The sequence below is a fragment of the Pituophis catenifer genome, unplaced genomic scaffold, assembly GCF_029215685.1.
Source record: "Pituophis catenifer annectens isolate HBS135680 unplaced genomic scaffold, rPitCat1.0.hap2 SCAF_6, whole genome shotgun sequence".
Taxonomy (NCBI): Eukaryota; Metazoa; Chordata; class Lepidosauria; order Squamata; family Colubridae; genus Pituophis; species Pituophis catenifer.
In genome coordinates, this window is record NW_027256886.1 from 140,509 (window position 1) to 161,548 (window position 21,040).

Here is a 21,040-nt window from a genome sequence, read left to right on the forward strand (position 1 = left end):
ACTCCGATTCAAAGGCTTCCCGCGTTAATACATTTTAATCCATTGTTACTATAACACTTATTTGCAAGTGTTGCACAGCAAACCGAAACATTTCCAGAAGTTCAGCTACCCCCATTTAGAGGCAGGAAAAACAAAATACATTTTTCTCCAAGAAGGAGGCTTCCCAAAGGGGGCAGGGCCCGTCCTACACCAGCCCCATTTGCCATCCCCAGCCAGAGTCTGAGACAGAGGGCCGGCTCTGGGTTTACATACCTGGGTGTCGGCAGTCTGGCTGCTGGGCAAGGTCTCCGAAGTCAGGCCGGTGCTTGGCGGACTGGGGAAGTCCCAGGTGCCCCCGGGCTGGACGGGTTGAGCCGGCTTCGGGTGATCGGCACTCCTGGGGTTTTCAAGTAGAGTCACCTCGTAGAACTCTTGAATATCTGGAGGTTCATTAACGGCTCCTCAGAAGGGATTCTCCTCCTCCCGGAGCGAAGGCTAAAGGACCCGTCCGCTTCCAACAAGGCCCCCTCCCGTGTCCAGCCACGGGGCAGCCCTTCCGCCAAGAGGCCGAAGGGAAAACTCCGCTCTCTGGAAGTTTCCCCCCCCCACCCCCCACCCCCCAGGGCCGGGCCGTCGGCCACGCCACCCCCGGGGCGCCTGGGAGAGGAGCTGTGGCGGGAGAGCCGGGAAGAGGAGGCCCCGCGACGCCCCCGACCGACTGCCGGCCCCGGGCCCCTGCGGCCGCCGCCTGGGAAGAGGGCTGCTGGGGGCCGCCTACCGAGCAGGGCCTGGAAGAGGCTGCTCCGGAAGATACCGATCACCCGCTCCACCGAGCTGCGCAGCTGCCGGTCCTCCCGTGGGCTCAGCTTGGCGCGGTAGTCCTCCAGGAGCCGCAGGGCGCGCTGCGTGTCTGCGGGCGGGCGAGCGAGCGGGAGAGACGGAGAGGGAGCCGTCAGAGCCCCGCCGGAGCCCCGCCGCCCTCTGCACGCGCCCCCACCCCCGCACTCCCCTCCCCCCCCCCGTCCCCCCCGTCGGCCCACCTTGCCTCCTGACGGGCATGGCGAGTGCCGCTCCGGCCTCCCTCCCTCCCTCCTTCCTCGGCGACGCTCCTGGCTCCCTCCGGGCGGACGGGCGGCGCCGGGAGCCCAAAAGTTTTCAGGCAAGATGGCGGCACAGGCGGGCGCCTGGCCACGCCTCCCGGCCGCCCACCAATCCGCGTCCGCCGGCCCGCCCCCTACCTACCCGGCGGGGCGGACCAGGTGAGCGCCAGGCCTCGGCCCCGCCCAGAAAGTTTCGGGCAGAGCCAGGGCGCGGGAGCCGCCGATTGGTCCGCCGCCGCCGCCGCCGGACCCGGACCCGCCCCCGACTGCCCCCCCTTCGCCCGATCCCAGCGCCGCCGGTCGCGGTCTCGAGCGGAGGGCAGCCGCCAGGTCTGCCGGTCGGGGCTCTGATTTCCCCCCCCCCGGCCGAGGGACAGGCCCGCAGGAGGGCCCTTCTGACCGGCAGGAAGGCAGCGCGGACGAAGCGCCTTTCCCTGCCTCCCGTGCCCGTCCGCCACCCGCCCCCGCGGAACTTGACCCCCTCCTGCTCTCCCCGTCGAGGGCCCTTGGCTGCACCGGCCCCGTCACGACCTCCCCCGACGCTGCGGGGGCCGCGGCGGCCGAAGTCTCCCGCTCGAGGGGCCGCTGAGCGGGGGGGGGACGTCCTTTTGTTGCAGGCGTTTCGGGAGCCAAATGGGGGGGGCTCCGTGCTAGGAGCGGGGAGGAGTCATCGCCGCCGGGGGCTCATCTCGGGAGCATCTTCCCCGCCGGAGCGGAGCGCGCCGCAGACGGAGCCCTGGCGGACTTTCCGCGGCGCCTCTGCCTGCTTTTGGGTGACGGGGGAGCCCGGCGTGGACACCGAGGTTTCTAGCCCCGCTGGCTTCGCGTGTTGCCTCTGGGAGCTTTTCGAGCCCGAACGCTACAGGCAGACCGGAGAAGCTCTGCCCCAAGAGGGTCGATCCAGGCCGAGATGCGCCAAGCGGACTGGCAGTTTCGACGGAGTTTCGTCTGCAGCCCACATAGACACATGGAGCCACTTCCCCACTCGCGTGGCTGTGGAAATGTTTGCTCAGAGGGGCGCTTTGATCTCGTTCCCCGCGAAGACCCCTCCCTGCTGCCGCCGCATTTGCCTGGATGGAAAGCAAGAGGACACATTGCAGCTGCAGCCCCAGGGGAAGTGGGGGGGGGCTACTGTGGAGGGGGCAGATTTCCCTGCCCCACCCAAGCATGTAATCCATACACCATCTCGTGGCCTTTTCCACCTGATCAGTCAGACAACCCTGGACCCGCTGGTCTCTACTCAGCAGGCTATAAATCACAGGCTGGCAAGGCCGACTGCCTTGCCTATTAAGACCAGGAAAGAGCTTTGATTCACAGGCTCTTCACTCTGTAGAACAAGTGGGCTTGGGCCCAGAGACCACATAAGTGCACAGGGATAATATTTCATTATGATGATTAAACTGCCGTTCACAAAAGCTTACTGCTTTTAATGAAATTTGCCAGTTGGAAAAGCTGCTATTGGATTCCTGAGTTGTTGCCACTTGTGGACTAACGTGGCTCTTCTAAATTTGCAAAGAAAGGTGGCTGCTGCTGCTGGTGGCTCCTTTTGAGATGTCTCACAAGTGGAAACCACAAGGAAACATGCTCCCGTCCCACCAACCTCCTCAGCCCTCAGGCAGTGGGGGAAAGCCCATCCTCTTGCAGCCTGGACTATGGAGGTAGTATGGCTGCCACTGAGATTTCTCACAGTGCTTTGTTGTATTTTTCAGAGACAGCCAACCAATGTTTTTTTACGATTTTATCACTTTAATGAAGTTTAATTTTCTGTATCACATGAAATAACTTTACCTCCAGTCACATACCTTGCCTAAATGCACTAGGGCTAGGCCAGCTCACGGAGGCCTCCCTGCTAAGACAGAGGCTGAGCCCAGCGGCGGCTTCCTTGCTGGGAGGGGTAGCGGTGAGGGATGGATTGGGTAAAGATGGACTCCGTGGCCGGCTGCTGGTGGTGGAGAAGCGACTTCCCATTCCAGGGAAACCAACCGTTCAGGAGAGAAGGTGAAGCCAGAATGCGAGAATCCTGAAACAAAAAACAGGCCTGGTGGCATCTCTGGGAAAGAGAGAAACGTTGGGTGAAGGGAAAGGGAGGAGGGACCCGAAGGGGGTTCGTGAAGGGGGTCAGGATCACTGCAAGCTGTGGTTCAGTGGCTAAAACGCTGAGCTTGTCGATCAGAAAGATCGGCAGTTCGGTGGTTCAAATCCCTAGCATAGGTCTCCTGCGTGAGCAGGGGTTGGACTAGATGACCTCCAAGGTCCCTTCCAACTCTGTTACTGTTACTGCACCTGGGAGAATCAATGTGGTGAGGTCAGGGGTGGGTTCTACTTACTTTTACTACCGGTTCGCAATGGGGCTTGCTTCACTCACTTGCGCACACTTCTGCACGTGCGCAGAAGCATTTTGATGATGTCAGGGTCAGTGGGCGGAGCCTCCCACCAGTTTTCCTACCAGTTCTATAGAACCGGTGCAAACTGGGGGCAACCCACCACTGGGTGAGGTTCAGAGCATGGAGGAAGGGATGGCTAGGATTGATATCACCTGAAGGACTGCTGGGGGGTGGGCTGTGCAAAGATGTTCGAACAGAGCAAATCTCAAGCGCCTGGGCAATGGCAGAAGCTGCTGCTTCGTTGGGGGCTGGCAGGCTGGCCTCACTTGCACTCAACATACTCCTTCTCTTGGGTCACCTTGCGTTTTTCTGTGGCTTCCAGTCTGCTTGGGAATCACCACCCCAAAAGATCCAGCCCTTTGGGGCTGAGGATGAAGGAGAGAAATGCTGTGTTTCAACCAGCAGCAGCAGAGAGAGGGGAGTTAAGGGGGCATTGCTCCCTGTTCTCTCCCAGTGCTCAGGCTGCTAGAGGCTTCAGGCTGATGGGGGCAGGGGGAGGAAGCAGCTCCTGTCCCTGTCCCACTGGCTCTCTAGGGAATGGAGGTCAGGGAGACCCTCCTGGCCAGCTCCCAGGGGGCTCTGGAGACAGCACCTCCCTGCCAAAATGGGCTTGCTGTCTTCTCACAAAGCCTAATTCATCTGGCAGCGTCTGCGTGGCTTGGAGGCCCCAAGCTCTGCCATGTGGTGCCTGACGGCAACAGAAACAAGCAGCTTTTGTACGGGAGGTCCCTCCCCCAACAGCCCCTGGGCATGGAGATGCCTCTATCCAGCCTTTACCCTGTCTTGGTGGCAGGTCCTTCGTAGAGCCAAGCAGCAGCCGGTTGCCAAGCTTGGCTCCTTCCAGCTGCAGCCAAGGAGCCCTCCAGAGTCCCCAGGGTGCATCAATCCAGTCCCTTCCATCCATGAGGGTGCACCAGGCCAAGGCAGCCGCAGTCCCCAAGGCTCTGGAGCCTCTTTGCTGCCTGGTGGGTAAGCTCAGTGCAAGACATCCCCTCCTCCTGGTGTGGTTTGCTCATGTTGGGAAAAGCCTGGCTGCCTCGTGGGGCAGCGGAGGCACCTGCAGGGTGAAGAAGACAGAAGCCCCTCTCTCCAAGGAGCCTGCCCCCCTCCCCGGGCCACATTCAACGTCTTTCTCTCATTAAACATCCAGAAGCCCCCACCCTGTACTGAAGCTCCTGATCATGACAGCCAAGGGGGAAATGGGGAAGAAAACTTCCATTTGGACATTTAGTATTCCCTGCCTGCAACACCCAGGCAGGCGAGGCAGAGGAAAGGGCGGCTGTGTGCGGCAAGAAGATGATCAGAGCTCTTGCTGGGCTCCACCAGATTCATTTCAGAAGCACTTGGGTGAACTAAATAAGGCAACCCTCTGGATCCCTTAACTGGCAGGACTAGGGGCAGCCAGATCAGGAGCGTGAACTACTTTCTATGGCCAAAGATTTGCCAGGCACTCAATGGATCACTCAGGAAATGCCCAAGCATTGTCTGGAACCAACCCAGATCCCGAGATTCTTGAAAGAGATCATTCTGATCAATCCCTTCGCCCTCAGAGTGATAAGCCTTCTCTGAAGCAGCAAGGGACTCAGCAAGATCCCACCCCAAGGGATCTAGGAGGCAAAGAGGAGGTTCAAAGGGCCTAGCCTGGGATCTCCCACAGCTTCCCACTTCCATGGCCAGAGACCACCACCAAGAGCCCCCAACTCCCCCGATGACAAGGTCCAAGAGCTCAGGACCATGGAGGACACACGGGGTGACCTTCCCTGGAGAAACTCTGGCCAACCACTTCCATGTTGTCGCTAAGATGAGATGCAGGTGTTCAGAGTCACCAGGGCTTGCTGACCTTGACTCGAGGGAGTTTTTACTATTTATTCTGCAAACATTCATGGGCCACTCTTGCAATTCTGCTTACTGTTGGCTTCATTTTCTGTATTTATTTGTTAAATTTATTTGCTGCCTATTTGTCGCTGTGGGTCTGCTCTAGGCCACTTACAACGATAAAAAGGAAGGAAAGAAAAGAGGGTAAACAAAACAGAAGTAAAATAATACAACAATAAAATAAACAATGGAAAAGAAAATGGGAATGAATCAATATGATAAAAAGATGGACAGGTGGAGAGCAAGTGGGGTGAGGTGGAGTCAGCCATCAATCCAGCAGCCCCCTCCAGCGTGCAAAATTCCCCCTTGGGGTTCCCAGGCCAGCCGGGTGGGGGGAGAGGAGGAGGTTCCAACGGCAGAAAAGGCTCTTCTGGATCCCGAGAGTCAGAGTTCTTTGACCGATCGGATTCGTAGTAGGCCCTCTCTGCTGGCACAAGGAGGATGGGCTTATCCTACTTCTGTCTATATACCAATGACTGCATCTCAAACGATCCATCTGTTAAACTACTGAAGTTCGCAGATGACACAACAGTGATCAGTCTCATTCAAGACAATGATGAATCCGCATACAGACGGGAGGTTGAACAACTAGCCTTGTGGTGCGACCAGAACAATCTGGAACTGAACACACCCAAAACTGTAGAAATGGTGGTGGACTTTAGGAGAAATCCTCCCATACTACAACCTCTTACAATACTAAACACAGTATCAACAGTAGAGACCTTCAAATTTCTAGGTTCTACCATATCTCATGACCTAAAATGGACACCCCACATCAAACACATCAAAAAAGCACAACGAAGAATGTTCTTTCTACGCCAACTCAGAAAGCTCAAACTGCTGAAGGAGCTGCTGATACAGTTCTACAGAAGAATTATTGAGTCTGTCATCTGCACCCCTCTAACTGTCTGGTTTGGTTCTGCAACCCAACAAAACAGACACAGACTTCAGAGGATAATTAGAACTGCAGAAAAAACAATTACTACCAACCTGCCTTCCATTGAGGTCCTCTATACTGCACGAGTCAAAATGAGGGCTGTGAAAATATTTACAAACCCCTCGCATCCTGGACATAAACTGTTTCAACTCCTACCCTCAAAACGACACTATAGAGCACTGCACGCCAGAACAACTAGACACAAGAACAGTTTTTTCCCAACGCCATCACTCTGCTAAACAAATAATTCCCTCAACACTGTCAAACTATTCACTAAGTCTGCACTACTATTAATCTTCTCATCGTTCCTATCACCCATCTCCTCCAACTTACGACTGTATGACTATAACCTTGTTGCTGATATCCTTAAGATTTTTATTGACTGTTTCCCTATGACTATCATTGTTTTACCTTATGATTCTTGACAAATGTATCTTTCTTTTATGTACACCGAGAGCGTATGCACCAAGACAAATTCCTTGTGTGTCCAATCACATTTGGCCAATAAAGAATTCTATTCTATTTGCAAACTTCAGTAGTTTAACAGATGGATCGTTTGAGATGCAGTCATTGGTATAGAGAGAGAAGTGGAGAGAGCACACAGCCTTGTGGGGCCCTTGTGCTAATAGTACAGGTATCTGTTGTGGTTCTACTTAGCTTCACCTGCTGCTTCCTGTCTGTTAGGAAGCATATGATCCATTTACAAATGTGTTCAGGTACTACTAGCTGGTTTAGCTTAGTTAGAAGAATGTCTGGAATGATGGTGTTGAATGCTGAACTAAAGTCTACAAAGAGGACCCCTGCGTAGGTCTTTGGAGATTCAAGATGTTGTAAGATGTAGAGCAGAGCCATATTAACAGCATCATCTGTTGATCTATTTGCTCGGCATGCAAATTGCAGGGGGTCTAACAGCGGATCTGTGATGGTTTTCAAGTGAGACAGCACTAGCCTTTCAAAGGTTTTCATAGCTACAGATGTTAGAGCAAGTGGTCTGTAGTTGTTCAGTTCCTTGGTGGTGGGCTTTTTCGGCATTGGGATGACAGTACAGCGTTTGAAGCAAGGAGGAACGTAGCACATTTCTAGCGATTTATTGAAGATACAGGTGAAGATGGGGGCCAATTGGTCAGCACAGACTTTTAAGCAAGGAGTTATCTTGTCTGGGCCTGGAGCTTTTCCTGGTTTTTGTCTGTAAAATAGGTCTTGCACTTCCTTTTCTGTGATCACTAGGGGTTGTGAACCCAATGGAATGGGGTCAGTTGTAGGAGGCTTGGCTGTTGTTAGTGTGTCTGAGATGGGGGTTGTGGAGATAGGTTGCTGTAGTTTCCTTTCAAACCTGCACTAAAACACATTCAGATCATCTGCCAGTTGTTGATTTCCTTCAGCCTGGGAAGGAGGTTTGCCATAACCTGTGATATTTTTAAGAGTTTTTCACGCGTTTGCTGGTTCATTTGTTGAGAACTGATTCTTTAGCTTTTCAGAGTAGCTTCTTTTTGCTGCTCTGATCTCCCTTGTTAATACATTTCTGGCTTGATTGTACAGCATTTTATCACCTTTTCTGTAGACTTCCTCTTTGGAACGACACAGCTGCTTAAGTTTAGCTGTGAACCAAGGTTTGTTGTTACTGTGTATTCGCAAGCTCCTGGTCAGTACACATAGGTCTTCACAGAAGCTGACATGTGATGTTACAGTATCTGTGAGTTCATCTAAGTCTGCAGAGGTACTTTTGAAAACATTCCAATCAGTGCAGTCAAGGCAGGCCTGTAGCTTTAACTTTGCCTCCTCGGTCCAGGTCTTCATTGATTTAATGGTTGGTTTTGTCTTTGCCTGTAAGCAGGTACAAGGTGAATCATGCAATGATCAGAGTATTCCACAGCTACTTGTGGTAAGGACTGATAAGCATCTTTTAGTGTTGTGTAGCAATGGTCTAAAGTATTCTTGCCTCTAGTGGGACAATTGACATGCTGAAAGTATGTTGGTAGCTCTTTCCTTAAGTTTGCTTTGTTTAGATCTCCCATAACGGCCAGTGAATCAGGGTATTTGGCTTCAGCCTCCATGATCTGGTCAGCTAGAGTTCATAATGCCATGTTTACACAGGCTTGTGGGGGGGGAACATAAACAGCAATTAGTAGAAATGAGAAGAACTCATGTGGACAGTAAAATGGTTTACAGTTGGTAAGTAAAGACTCTACGTTTTCATCACAGAATTTATATATTATAGTTATATCCTGAGAGCAGCTGTTTTTGACATATAAGCATAAGCCTCCTCCCTTCTTTTTACCTGATGATTCTGCAATTCTGTCTGCTCTGTGTATCTGAAACACTGGAATTTGCATGCTATTGTCATCAATATCATCATGTAACCAGGTTTCAATAAAGCATAGGGCAGCTGTGCTGTGAAAATCAAAGTTGCATCTGTTTAAAAGGAGTATTTCATCCATCTTGTTAGCAAGTGAGCATATATTTGTCAGGAAGATTGAAGGCAGAGCAGTTCTATTTCCCCTATTTCTTGTTTAAAATTCCTGCCCTTTTACCTCGTTTCCGTTTCCTCCGTTTGGTTTTCTTGGTAATCCATAGCTCCGGGGAAATTGCTTCTTTCTGTGTTAGAATCTCCTCTGTGTTTGTATATAGAATGCGTTGCAGTAGTCCCTATGAGAGGTGACGAGGGCTTGGGTAACTGAGTGCAAGGAGTCATGATCCAGGAAAGGCTGCAGCTGGTGCACAAACTTCATAATTTTATTAAAAGTTTAAGAAGGAAGATTAAAAACCAATAAAAACTAATTTAAAATGAGAAAAGAAAAATCAGAGAAAACTAAACGTGCAAGAAAGAGAGGAGAAAGTATAAGAAAAATAGAAAAAAGATACAAAGAAATGGCTTTCAATCTTTTTTACAACAGTTAATGTACAATTTTAAATTTACTTATTCTAAATGCCTGTTGTCCTCTTAGCTCTGCCTAGAGCAAGAATCAGCGTTCAGAGGGATCCATGTGTGGGGTCAGGCCCCCCAAGTCCACCCCCAATTTACAATCCTGGAAATCCGCACATCAGAAGTCACATTCTCACAATTAACCCGTTTTCTGGAGTTTCACAATCCATAAAGGAAAAGCTAGGATTTGTGCAATTTAGTGAGTCTAAGGGAGATTAACGCTAGTCAGTTTTAGCATGACTACTGAGTGCAGCTGCCGGGTCTTTTCCTGCTTAGGCGTCATGTGTGAACTCAGCCAGTGCAATATTGCCAGATGTTGGGAAGCAGCTTGTTATACCAAAGAATGGGGAGGTGGGGTGGGGGGGTATCCAAGACTGCGGCCCACCGACATGCAACCTAGAGATGGAGCCTGGCTAGGAAGTGACCCTTTCTCAAAGCACCTACAGTCAGGTGTCTCCACACAGCTGGAGTCTCCACCCCCAGGCCTCATCCTTCAGCCACATCACCTGGATTCATCAGCTCTGGCAGGTATTTTAGCATCAAGCTGAGGGTCAGCACATGGGGGGCATTGGCATGGGAGGGCACCACCACTACCGCTGCCTGGATCAGAAGACAACCCGAAAGAGAAGGGGGGTACAGACAGAGCTGGGCCCCCTAAGATGCAGTTCCCCCACCTGACTTTCCTCTCCCCACTCTTTCCTTGCCTCCTACCAGAAAAGGTGCCTGCCCCACAGAGGAGCTCAATCCTCCCAGGGGGCCTGCGTGCAGGAAGACAAGGGTGGGAGTCAAACAGTCTCCCAGCGGCCGAGATCCCCCCTTGCAGGCCACTGAGGCGGGGCATTTGGCCACAGGGAGTGCAAAGTGACTTCCTGTCCAAACAAGCTGCTCTTTCCTGCAGACTGACAGTTTTCCTCAAGAAGAGACAGGAAAGGAGCTTTTCCCCCTGAAAACACTCCAGAGCCCTCAAGAAAAGGCAGAGAGGGACCCCGAGTGACTCCAGCTTCTTTCTTACCCCCCACCCTACCCCTACTCTGGCCTCTGGGGAGGGCAGGGCTTGCAGCTGAGGGAGAGACCTGGGGGAGGGGGAACAGCCATTCCTAGAGGTGTCCGCTGGGGCGGGGGAAGGAATCCAGCCTACCTTGCCCAGAGGAAGACCAGCAAACTCTCCAGCTGCACCTCATTTAATTTCAGGAAGAGGCTCTTAATTATACCAAAGGGCTTGTGACTTGGTGTGTTTTATTCCAGAAAGGGCCTGGGCAGCTGCAGAAGCAAGTTAGCATGAAAGGGGGAGGGGGTCTCCTTTTCCTCCTTGGGGGAGGGAGAATTCCATGGCCCCTACAAGCTCATCTATCCCCTTCCTCACAGGCCGTGGAGCAATGCAGTATTAACATATACACTATAACATATAAACGGGATGACATAATCAGGGGCCAAATGAATAAGATGTTTTCATCAGCTTCTGAGGCTGCAGTCTCTCTGGGGGCAGGGGGGAGTCTTCCACGGAGGGAGGGGCCCAGCCAAAAAGCTAAGGAAAATCTCCTATGTCCTTTCTTGGATGTGCAGGGGTGGGGATTTGCCCCCAGAAAGTGCTGCAGCGGGGAGCGGAAAGCCTGCCTCACATGTCTTGGGGTCAAAGCCCCCCACGCCACCCCACCCCAGTTCTAGGACAGAGACCTTCCCAAGATGGTGCCGCTGGGTCCTGGTGCCCGGCCACCTTCTTGCTTAGCCTCCGAGGGAGCCCCTGGAGAGATGCGCAGGGCAGGCCCCGGGGCAAGCAGGAGGAGGGCAGGACCTCTTGCCCTCACTTCCAGCTCCGGCACAGCAGCCCAGGGCATCTGGTCTCGGGTCAAGGAAAAAGGCCAGTGATTCAGGCAGGTTTGCCACATGGTTTAATGTTCATTGAAAGAGAGGACATCCAATCACAGTCCCTCCCGCTTGCTGGTTGGGGGGGTGATGCTCCCTTATCCTCCTCCGCTGCCAGCCACAGGCCTGTGTCCCCATGTGGCATCCCACCCCTGGTGACAGACAGGTGTGCCAAATCTCTGCCAGGTCTTCCTGATGGCCCCGGCAAGACCGTCTTGGAGGGGCAACAGCCGTGGTCAGGGACTGACAGCCAGAAGCCATTCAGTCACGCAGACTTCATGGGTTAGGATTGGGGTAGGCACCGTGCTCAGCCTGACCTCCTGGAGGGAGGATTTTAAGTGCCAAGCGGAAAATGACTTTCATGGTCAAATTGGAGTGACCCACAGTAGCTCCCAAGCTGTGGGTGGCTTATGCTGATAGAAGGCAGCCTCCTGCTGCCCTGCGATTCTCCACCACCCATCAACACTGGGAGGCCCTAGTGCAAACAACTCAGTCTGGGGCCCCTGACTAAAGCCAGGCTGCCCCCTCCCTTGCAGGATGGATTCTGTGCATTGGCAGAACCCCCAAAGGGTTGAGCCCGTGGTCAAAGCTCCTCCAGTAGGGAGAGGGGCTTGGTGGCGCTTGGTCCATGGCGCCCCTTGAAAAGGAGTGTGTAAAGACAGGTGTGGACAACTGGCCCCTGGCTGCTGCGATCCCTCCCCCCAGCCCCAACAAAGGACTCTGAAGGCCAGCTGCCCCCCCAGCTAGGACAAGTCCCAGGCTGCCCAGGACTGGGTGGGCAGCCTTTCTCCAGGAGGGGACGGCCAGCTCCAAAGGAAGGAGATGGCCAAGCTCCCCTAAGGACAATGCAAACCAGGCGAAGGAGATACTTGAAATAAATACCCTCATCGGAGTCCCCCTGAAAGACGTGAGATAGTCCTGCCTACCCAACACACCATGCAAGGGGTTAAATTACGTGCCAATGTTTAAATTAATCACAGGCCTAAAATACAGAGTTTAAAAACAAACTAACCGAACGGCTGCCAGAAAACTATACAGCGTAACCTTTAGCATGACCTTCCCTCGCCAGTTCGGCTCCAGGGGGACCCCCCCACTCTCAGTAGATGTAGAGGCGGTCGGAAATGGCCGCGGGCATGTGGGTCATGACCTGCATGCGCAGCCACCAGTAGTAGTCCATGGGATGATAGCGGGTGTAGGGCGTGGTAGAGGTGAGGGCGTGGCCGATGCTCTCGACCACCGGGGAGGTGTCTGAGGAGCCGCTGTTGCAGTATGACTCCATCTTGGCAATCTGCTCGTCAAAGTACTTCCGCCCATAGTCGCGCCGCACGATCTCTGGCAGTTCATCCCACATCTTGTCGGCGATGGACTGGATGCGCTCTGGGCTGTAGAGGCTGGTGCCGGCAATGAAGTTGCCCGGCTCCACAATACAGACCTTCACGTCGTGTGGGCGCATCTCGTAGCGCAGGCAGTCGGAGAAGGCCTCCACCCCGAACTTGGTGATGCAGTAAGGGGAGCGGGCGGGGTTAGCCATCCGGCCCATCATGCTGCTGATGTTGACCACGCGGCCTGCCGGGGCAAAGGTGCCATGAAGGGAGCAGCCACCCCACAAGGGATCCGGACTGCCTCTGGATGCAGCCACCCAGCCTGGCTCAGAGGATGCAGCCCTGCTGGGGCAAAGCAGGAGGCCCCTACCAGTTCTTCTTCCATGACCGTCACCCTTGCAGTTGGAAGGAGCCCAACCTCCCTCTGGCTGCGATAGGGTTCTGCGTCCACCGAACCCCACTTACCTTTGGCTCTCCGTATCAAGGGCAGGAAGGCCTTGGTGGTCCGGATGGTGCCCCAGAGATTCACTTCAGCCACCTCTTTGTAAGTGTCCATGCTGGTGAATTCCACCTCTCCAAAAGTGGAAATGCCAGCGTTGTTGACCAGACCCCAGAGCCCTGGAAAGGAAGCAAAAGAAGCAGTCATCTTAGCCATCTCTGCCGCTATTTCTATCTGGGAAGAGAATTCCTACCTCTAGGAAGGCCAAAGGTCTGTAACCCTATCCTTAGCAGGAAATTCCAGAGGCTCTCCACCAGGCTCCCTAGGAAAGGCTGGTGCTGGAGGCCCGAGGACAGGGGTCCCATCAGGAACAATCCTGCCAAATAGCTTCTGCCCCATGTTGTTAATTAGCTTCTCTATAAAGCCATCACCCATCGGCCAGTTTGGAGGGCAAAGTGCCAGCCACAGCGGCGTCCTACAGAGCTAGAAACTACGGGAGAGAGGCAGGTAGCGCTCCTCAAATTCTTTCTTTCCTTCGTGGAGCCAAGGGACTGATAGAGATCTACTGGTCCAAAGATCTAGCAAGAGATCTGAGGAAGCAGGCTGCTGTTTTCTCCAAAGGATTTGTGACTCCAAACACAGCAGCAGGTGGAGACTGGGCACAAAATACTGCACCTTGCATGCCAATTGAGAAGGAAAAACTGGTTCAGCAGGATGACACCTTACACCCACTGCACTTATTGCTTGCAAAAGGTTTCTGGTACTACAAGGATACTTCCGGGACAGACTCCTGCAGAGAGAATGGCCTCTTCTGTAGATTTGGCCCAGGAGGGGATCCCGAAGTTATCCTGGCCTCAGAGGCGAGGGAGGCAGGAGCCAGAAGCCATCCTGCCATCTGGAACACCCTTACCTGAGTTCAGTGTTGGGGTTTGTGTGTCCCATCCTGGCTGGGTCCTTGATTAGGATACAGTTTTCTGGCCACGTCCCCACCAGCCCTGTCTTGGCAAGCGGCTGCACGAGGACAGGGAGCACAGCACACACTTACTAGTGCCGACACCACCAAGGACTCCCCAGTGCAACTCTGAGCTACAGAGATTGTAACCCCAAAGACCCTCTCAGAATCCTCCACTGCTCACCCCAGGAGAACCAGGTTTGGGAGTGGGGAGGAGAACTCAGGGGATGTTGGCCAAAGCTGCTATAACAGGAAAACATTCTGGGTTCCTGATCCAAAACATCTGGATCACAAGGGCTTGTCTGGGATTCAAAGCCAGCCATATTTTCCATTTGCTGCACCCCTTCATTCAAAGAAAAGCCTGTTTCCAGTCCTCTGCTACAAGATGTTTGTGGCTTCTTTTCCGCACAAGGGTTGTGAATCAGGAGCAGAGGCTGCATCAGCCACGCTTCTCGCTCTGCCCCGAAGAGTGTCGGGCTGCCCTTAAACAATCCTGTGCAAAGACTGGGAGTTGGGGGTGGGATCAAAGGATGACCAATGGGTAAAAGGAGCAAAAGCTGGCCCAGACCTCCAGAAGCTACTCAAGAGCAGGGAGACCCCTCCCGAAATGGTCTTCTGAACCGTAACCAAAGCCTTTGACCAGACGGAGGAAAACCAACATTTTGGACTATGAAATAGAATACTGAATACAGAATAACTTGAGTTGGAAGGGACCTTGGAGGTCTTCTAGTCCAAACCTCAAATAGGAGACAAGAAGCTCCGGGGGAGCATAAAGCCGCTGGGCGAGATCATCATGGCTTTGGGGTGGAGTTCCATCAGTACGCTGATGATACTCAGCTGTACATCTCCACCCCAGGCCATCCCAACGATGCCCTTGAAGTGATGTCCCGGTGCCTGGAGGCCGTGCGGATCTGGATGGGGAGAAACAGGCTCCGACTCAACCCTTCCAAGACCGAGTGGCTGTGGCTCCCGGCATCCCGATATAGCCAGCTGGTGCCAACGCTGGCTATTGGGGGCGAATCATTGGCCCCCACGGAGAGGGCTCGCAACTTGGGCGTCCTCCTGGATACACGGCTGTCTTTGGAAGAGCATATGACGGCCGTGGCCAGGGGGGTTTTCATTAGGTCCACCTGATTCGCCAGTTGCGGCCCTTTCTGGATTGGGACTCCTTACGCACAGTCACTCAGGCGCTCGTCACTTCCCGCCTGGACTACTGCAATGCTCTGTACATGGGGCTCCCCTTGAGAAGCACCCGGAGGCTCCAACTGGTGCAGAATGCGACCGCACGGGGGATTATGGGAGCAAGAGGGCGTTCCCATGTGATGCATCTCCTGCGCGAGCTGCATTGGCTCCCAGTGGTCTTCCGTGTGCGCTTCAAGGTGTTGGTCGCCACCTTTAAAGCGCTCCATGGCATCGGGCCTGGGTATTTGCGAGACCGCCTTCTGCCGCCAATAGCCTCCCACCGACCAGTACGCTCCCACAGAGAGGGACTCCTCAGGGTGCCGTCAGCCAGGCAATGTCAGCTGGTGACCCCTAGGGGGAGGGCCTTCTCTGTGGCAGCACCTGCCCTCTGGAACGATTTGCCCCCGGAGATACGAAGGATATCAGATCTCCGGGCCTTTCACCGTGCCCTAAAAACTTTTTTTTTCCATCAAGCAGGGCTGGCATGAAGCGCCCCCCCCTTTTTAAAGCTCTTTTTAGCTTTTTAAGTGTAAATTGGGTTTTAAATTGGATTGTTTTAAATTGTGGGCCAAAGCTGTATAATTCTTTTAATTGATTTTAAATTTTGTATTGGTATGTTTTTTATCCTTGGCTGTGCACCGCCCTGAGTCCAATAGGAGAAGGGCAGTATATAAATTGAATAAATAATAATAATAATAATAAATAAATAATAATAAATAATAATAATAATAATAAAGCATCAAAGCTTCTGCATCCTGCAGCTTCCTGGTTTATTTCTTGCCTTCTGCGGGACTTTGCTGTCTCCTCTGTACTAGAAAATCATTCTGGGACCCAGAAGCCACAATATAACGTTTGGTAACTCCCCAATTACTAATCTAGACACACCCTCCCTGCCTGCATTAGGAGTGTGCTGGAAAGGGGAAAGAAAGCTAAGGGGTAGCTGCACTCAAACTGGGACTCGGGGCAACTGCTGGCCTTCCGTGGGGACTGAGCCCGACTGAGAGGGAAGGAAATGGCTCCCTGGCTTTTCCCTCCCTCCCTCCCTCCCTCCCTCGTGTGACTCCCAGGCTCCACAGCCTTTCCTCTCCTTCACCTCCAGTCTCAGGATCCTTCAGGGTGCTGGTTATGTAATCCACTGCACGCCCCACCTCCTCGCTGTCACAGACGTTGAGCTGGACGGTCCTCATTCGGTCACTCTTCATATTGTCCAGGTCCTTTGAGCCCCCCCGGCCTTGTTCCTGATGAAAAGCGGCAGGAGAAGCAGGGTGGGCCTCTGCTCTCCCACAAAGGGAGACGACAACCGCCATCAGCCTGCCCCATGCAAGGGCGTCACGCAACCATGAAGGGTCCGTCTCTCTGGGGGCTCAGGCTAGCAATGCCCTGTCAGCAGGTGCAGCATCTCCGTCCAAAAGCCGCCCTGCTGATCCCAGCCATTTTTCCACACGTTTTGGGCAAAGGGCTTTCTGGGCGGTTCCCCATGATTGGGACACGTGTGTCTCGCCAGAGCGAATCTGGGTTTGGAGAATTTGCCACTCTGAAGTCTCACATACCACAGTTGCCGTAATGCTTTTCCCAAGACTCATCAGATGAATCCAGGGCTGGGTAACCATAAAATTAGGTTACAGATAAACGGCAAGCTCAGAAATCAGACCCCTGCCGAAACCTACCACCCGAGCCACGAACATTCTCCGCAATTTCTGAAGTTATAGCCTGGCAGAAGAGCCCTGTGTGGCTACCGCACTTCCCGGCCATGGCCAGCAGGGGTGGTGGTGCAGGGCCTGGGATTGGGGAGCAAAGCCCTTTGCCAAGCAGGGCTAGCTTCTCCTGCTCCCTCCAGGGAAGGGGAGACATGCCCTCTTGCTGGAGAGAAACACCCAGGGTCCCGAACAGTTCAGTAGCCTAGTCCCAGCTCAGGGCAGGAGGAGCTGGGAGGATCGGGACCCACCTCCAGCCAAGGGGAACCTGTGCATCCTGGGGGCTGCTCCTGCTGCTGCTGCCGCTCATGACTTCATGCAACTGAATTCTGTCTCCTGCACCCTGGATTGAGGGCAAGCAGGCCCTGACACCATTTCCAGGAAGAGTCATTTTCCCTGCTCCGCTGCTTTTTCTTGAAGGAAAATCTATCTGGTCTGACCTCTTCCTGGTTTCTTCCAATCCTGCTTCAGCTGGGGGCCTCAACGAGGCCTTTGGACAGGCCTGACCAGAGCAGAATGTGGGGAGCAATGGCTCCCCGTGATTTGGATGCCAAACTTGCAAAGGCTTCAATCCACATTTGCTTTTTTGCAATCAGATCATCTGGGGTTTTCAATGTTTGTGCATCCTAAGCGTGCCGGCTGCAACAGCACACTCTCAGCCAACTGCGCCATCTAGAGTGTCCCAAATCCTTGGGGGGGGGAGAGAGGAGACTGATAATATTAAATTATATCCAGCCCTTACCTTTAGCAGGCACCCAGCATAGATGATGAAGCCTTTCCCATGGAGGAATTTGGCCAAGGAGAAGCCAAAGCCCGAGTCGCAGCCCGTAATAAGGACAGGTCGCTGGCTGATCTAAAGGGGGCGAACAAGAGCCGGTGCTGAAGGCCACTTCATGAGGCTCAGCATGGCCAAAGATATTCCTGCAACTCCTCTCAGGGGGGCCTTCTTATCCCGAGGCTTCTGCCTTATCACCGCCTTGGCTAACCCTTGGCTGGGCTCCCTGGACCCTTCTCCCCTGGCAATCACAAGGACACTGCCCCGGGGGCTTGGTGAACTGAAGGACACTCCCTGTGGTTGGGGAGGTCCCAAGGCCTCAACGCGGCCCTCAAGGAGGAGCAGATAAGAGAGGAAGGTCACAAGACCTGTCTTCCAGACGCAGCCCTGACCCTGAACCTTGGCAGGGGGCCGAAGGCAGGGGCCCTGCAGAGACAGAGGAGGCCCACCATAGGCACGTGGCCTCCCCAGTGGGGCTGCCCTCTCCTTTGCCTTGACTCTGCCCCTGGCTGGTGAATCCACCCCTCTCACCTCTTCCACCTCTGTTGCGTAGCAGCGCTGGCTCCTCCAGGCAGAGGCTGCGGCCCGAACCTCGGGAAGCAATCTGCAAGAGAGAGGACACAGCTGCCACTGGGGGTGGCCTTTGGGGAACCAAAGCCCAGAGCAGAAGAGACAGGCCAGGCCAGGCTCACTTGCTTCAGCTGAAAGGGTTCGGCTCTTTGGGCCCCTCCTGACCCGACTCTCCCCAAGAGTCTGTGAAGCCCACATGGCCACCACCTCCAGGACCTCCAAGTTCAAAAATGGCAGCCCAGCCCCCACCCGAGGATGCCCGGGCAAGAAGTACCAGCCGGTCATGCCAGGCTGCCAGGAGAGGCAGCAGCCTGTCTGCAGGCTTCCCTCCATGCGACTGAAACACATCTGGCCCACTGCCCCCCCCCCGATTCACCTTGCTGGCCACCTGGTTGCTAGTGCTGCTTGGCTCTTGGGGAGCATGCGAGGGCCTCTCGGCCAAAGCCCCTTGGCCCTGCTCACCCCCGGCCTCGAGAAGTGCTGTCACAAGGGCTGTGTTGACTTGTGGTCTAACCCTTAACCGGCCACAAACAGCCAAACTGAGGCTAGGCCTCTTGAGGACTGGCCATGTGGCTGGCAGCCAGTTGGGATCCTGATGCTCAGAGGACAGCCAGCCCTGGCAGGCCCCCCTCCAAAGGCTGGGGGACTCTTGAGAAGCAGCAAGAGCATTTAGCCCCCGCCCCACCCATTCTGGGCAGGACCCTCTTCACACATGGATGTCTATGGAGATTCTCAGTCATGCAGGTCAGGGTTGTCCCAGAGGACAACTGGACTTTGAAGACGTTTCGCTTCTCACCCAAGAAGCTTCTTCAGCTCTGACTTGGATCCACCCAAACACTCCAACCCACCCCAGGAGGAGCGAGGGAAGGTTTCACCTTTGTACCCGTGTCCTTCCTGTCTGGGGAATTCAGTCATCCCCCCCCCCCAAATCCTTAAGAACATTCTGACCCAGGAATGGGGAGACTCAGGTGAGCACAGGCCCCCTTGGCGCTATCTGGAGGGACTTTGGAATGAGATCATCCTTTTGGACTCTGGTCTGCAGCCCTGTTGGAGGCCAAACAGCACTTAAGAGGTTCATGAAGGGACCGATTCTGCTCACTTGGACCTCCACCCACCGCCCACCCGGCTGGCTGCCACAGCAGCAGTTTCTCCCTTATAAGCAAGTCCTTAATGAAACCAGGTGGAGCATTCAAGGCCTTCGAGTGAATAGGTAGTCTGCAACGTACAAACATTATTAGGACCAGAATTTTGGTTGCTAAGCAAGATAGTTGTTAAGTGAATCGTGCCCAATTTTATGACATCCTTACCATGGTTGTTAAGCAAATACTGCAGTTATTAAGTAAATCACGCGGTCATTATGCGAACCCGGCTTCCCTCATTGACTCTGCTTGTTGGAAGCCCCCAGGGAATGGCAATCTCTTGACCCAGGTGGGATGTGGCAACCATCATAAATGCATGCCGGCACCTGAGTTCTGATCAAGCGATCATGAGGACGTGGCACTAGTTGTAACTGCAAGGACCAGTCCATTTTTTTCAGGGCCACTGAACCTTCAAATGGCCACTCAATGGTTGGTGCTAAGCCAAGGACTTTGTTTGGAGAACACAGAACTGGACCACCTACAGTCCAGCGCCCTGCTCTCTGTACTTACCGCAGGCCGGTGGCAGTGCCATCCTTGCAGTGCGGAGCTTTCAGGGTCAGCCGAGCAAGAGGCTGGGTGATGCGAGTGGCAGCCAAGAGGATCGCCATGAAGGGTGTCTCTGCTGCTGCCTGCGGACTCTGCCAAAGGGGAGGGGGGGCATTCTGCATTATCTGCCCCCCAGCTTTTATGGCCTTGCGGAGGGCGGGTTCAGCAGAGGCTCCCCCCCCACCAGAGACCGCAGGCCCTAGAGCAAGTCCCTGCCCACACACCAGCCACATTCACACAAGCCAGGCCAGATGCATTTGCCACACCTACTTACCTCGATTTGGCTCTCTGGCTGCCTTGGTGACCTCGGCACGTCTCCCTGAGAGATGGTGGTGTCTGAATTCCGGAAAGAGATCAGAGCAGGTGAGGAGCCTGCCGCTCTTCACTTGCCAGAGCCATAGTGTGTGTGTGTGTGTGTGTGTGAGAGAGAGAGAGAGAGAGAGAGAGAGAAAGGGGGGGAGAGAGAGAGAGAGCCCAGCCAATCGGGCATTAGGGCCTGCTCTGGCTTGGCAAATGCCTCCATGGTCATTTGAAGGAAGGTCACCAGCTGCTCACGAGGGGCTGGAGCCCATTCCCAGCCTGACCTAAGCCTAAGGCCAGCCAGAGATGGGTGAAAGGGAGGCCTCTCCAGGCACCCCATCCTGGAGGGCAGAAGCAGCAGAGCCCGCCCGCCCGCCCTGCAGGGGAAGGAGACGGGTGGGCAAATACCGCCCTCGGGGGCGGCGGGAGGAAGCGGCTGGGCCAGCTGGGATAGGAGACCAGCCCAGGGCTCTTCATGCCAGCCTTTTTTGGGGGGCAGGAGGAAAAGGGCTGCATGGGAGAAGGACCCGCGGCCCCTCCTGGCCAGGGGAACCTCGGAGGCTTCGCGGAGCCTTTCGGAAGAATTCGGGAGGATGCCAGGCAAGAGGCTCCGGCCCCGCGGAGGGGGGGGGGGGGGCAGGCAGACCGAGAGCCCAGAGCGTCTCTGCCGGTTCGGCCCAGGCGGGGAGTTGCGACCTGCCCCTCGCCGCCCCCGACGGAGCCCGGAGGAGACCCCCAGCCCCGCTCGCCCTCCGCCTCGCGCGTCCAGAAGCGGACGGAGCTCTGCCCCGGGACCCCCCCCCCCGCCTTCCTCTTCCTCTCCGCCCCCGCCCGCCCAGCCGGGCCGAGGGAGCGCCGGGCCAGGCCCGGGCAGCAGCCTTCCTCCTGCCCCCGCCGGCCCACTCCTTCAGTCCGGCGGAGGCGGCGACCGGGGGGAGGGACGGGGTAGGGACGGGGGGGGGGCGCCGCTCGAGGCCGCTTACCGCGCGCTCCTCCCGCCCGCCCGTCCGTCCGTCTGACCGCCCCGCGTCCCCTTCGCGCCGGCCGCGGAAGTGACGTC

General features: G+C 54.8%; 2 protein-coding genes across 20 annotated transcripts in view; both read right to left on the minus strand.

Annotated features, from left to right (window-relative positions):
* Positions 1–1,065, minus strand: part of DLG1 (discs large MAGUK scaffold protein 1) — a 93,108-nt gene extending 92,043 nt beyond the window's left edge. For all 19 annotated transcript variants that reach the window (XM_070945605.1, XM_070945603.1, XM_070945601.1 and 16 more), the window contains exons 1-3: positions 1,020–1,065; positions 758–889; positions 253–419 (exon numbers count right to left, since the gene is read on the minus strand). In XM_070945605.1, the coding sequence (XP_070801706.1) occupies positions 253–419; positions 758–889; positions 1,020–1,038 (318 nt within the window). In that variant the 5' untranslated portion in view covers positions 1,039–1,065. The remainder of the gene's footprint in view (positions 1–252; positions 420–757; positions 890–1,019) is intronic.
* Positions 1,066–8,990: 7,925 nt separating this feature from the next.
* On the minus strand, positions 8,991–21,032 carry BDH1 (3-hydroxybutyrate dehydrogenase 1). The gene is made up of 8 exons (XM_070946373.1): positions 20,964–21,032; positions 19,955–20,016; positions 19,645–19,772; positions 17,957–18,029; positions 17,393–17,503; positions 16,050–16,194; positions 12,849–13,001; positions 8,991–12,627 (listed from the first exon to the last, which is right to left on the minus strand). Exons 3-8 carry the CDS (start codon positions 19,740–19,742, stop codon positions 12,158–12,160), a joined length of 1,050 nt encoding a protein of 349 aa, XP_070802474.1. The 5' UTR covers positions 19,743–19,772; positions 19,955–20,016; positions 20,964–21,032; the 3' UTR covers positions 8,991–12,157.
* Positions 21,033–21,040: the final 8 nt, after the last annotated feature.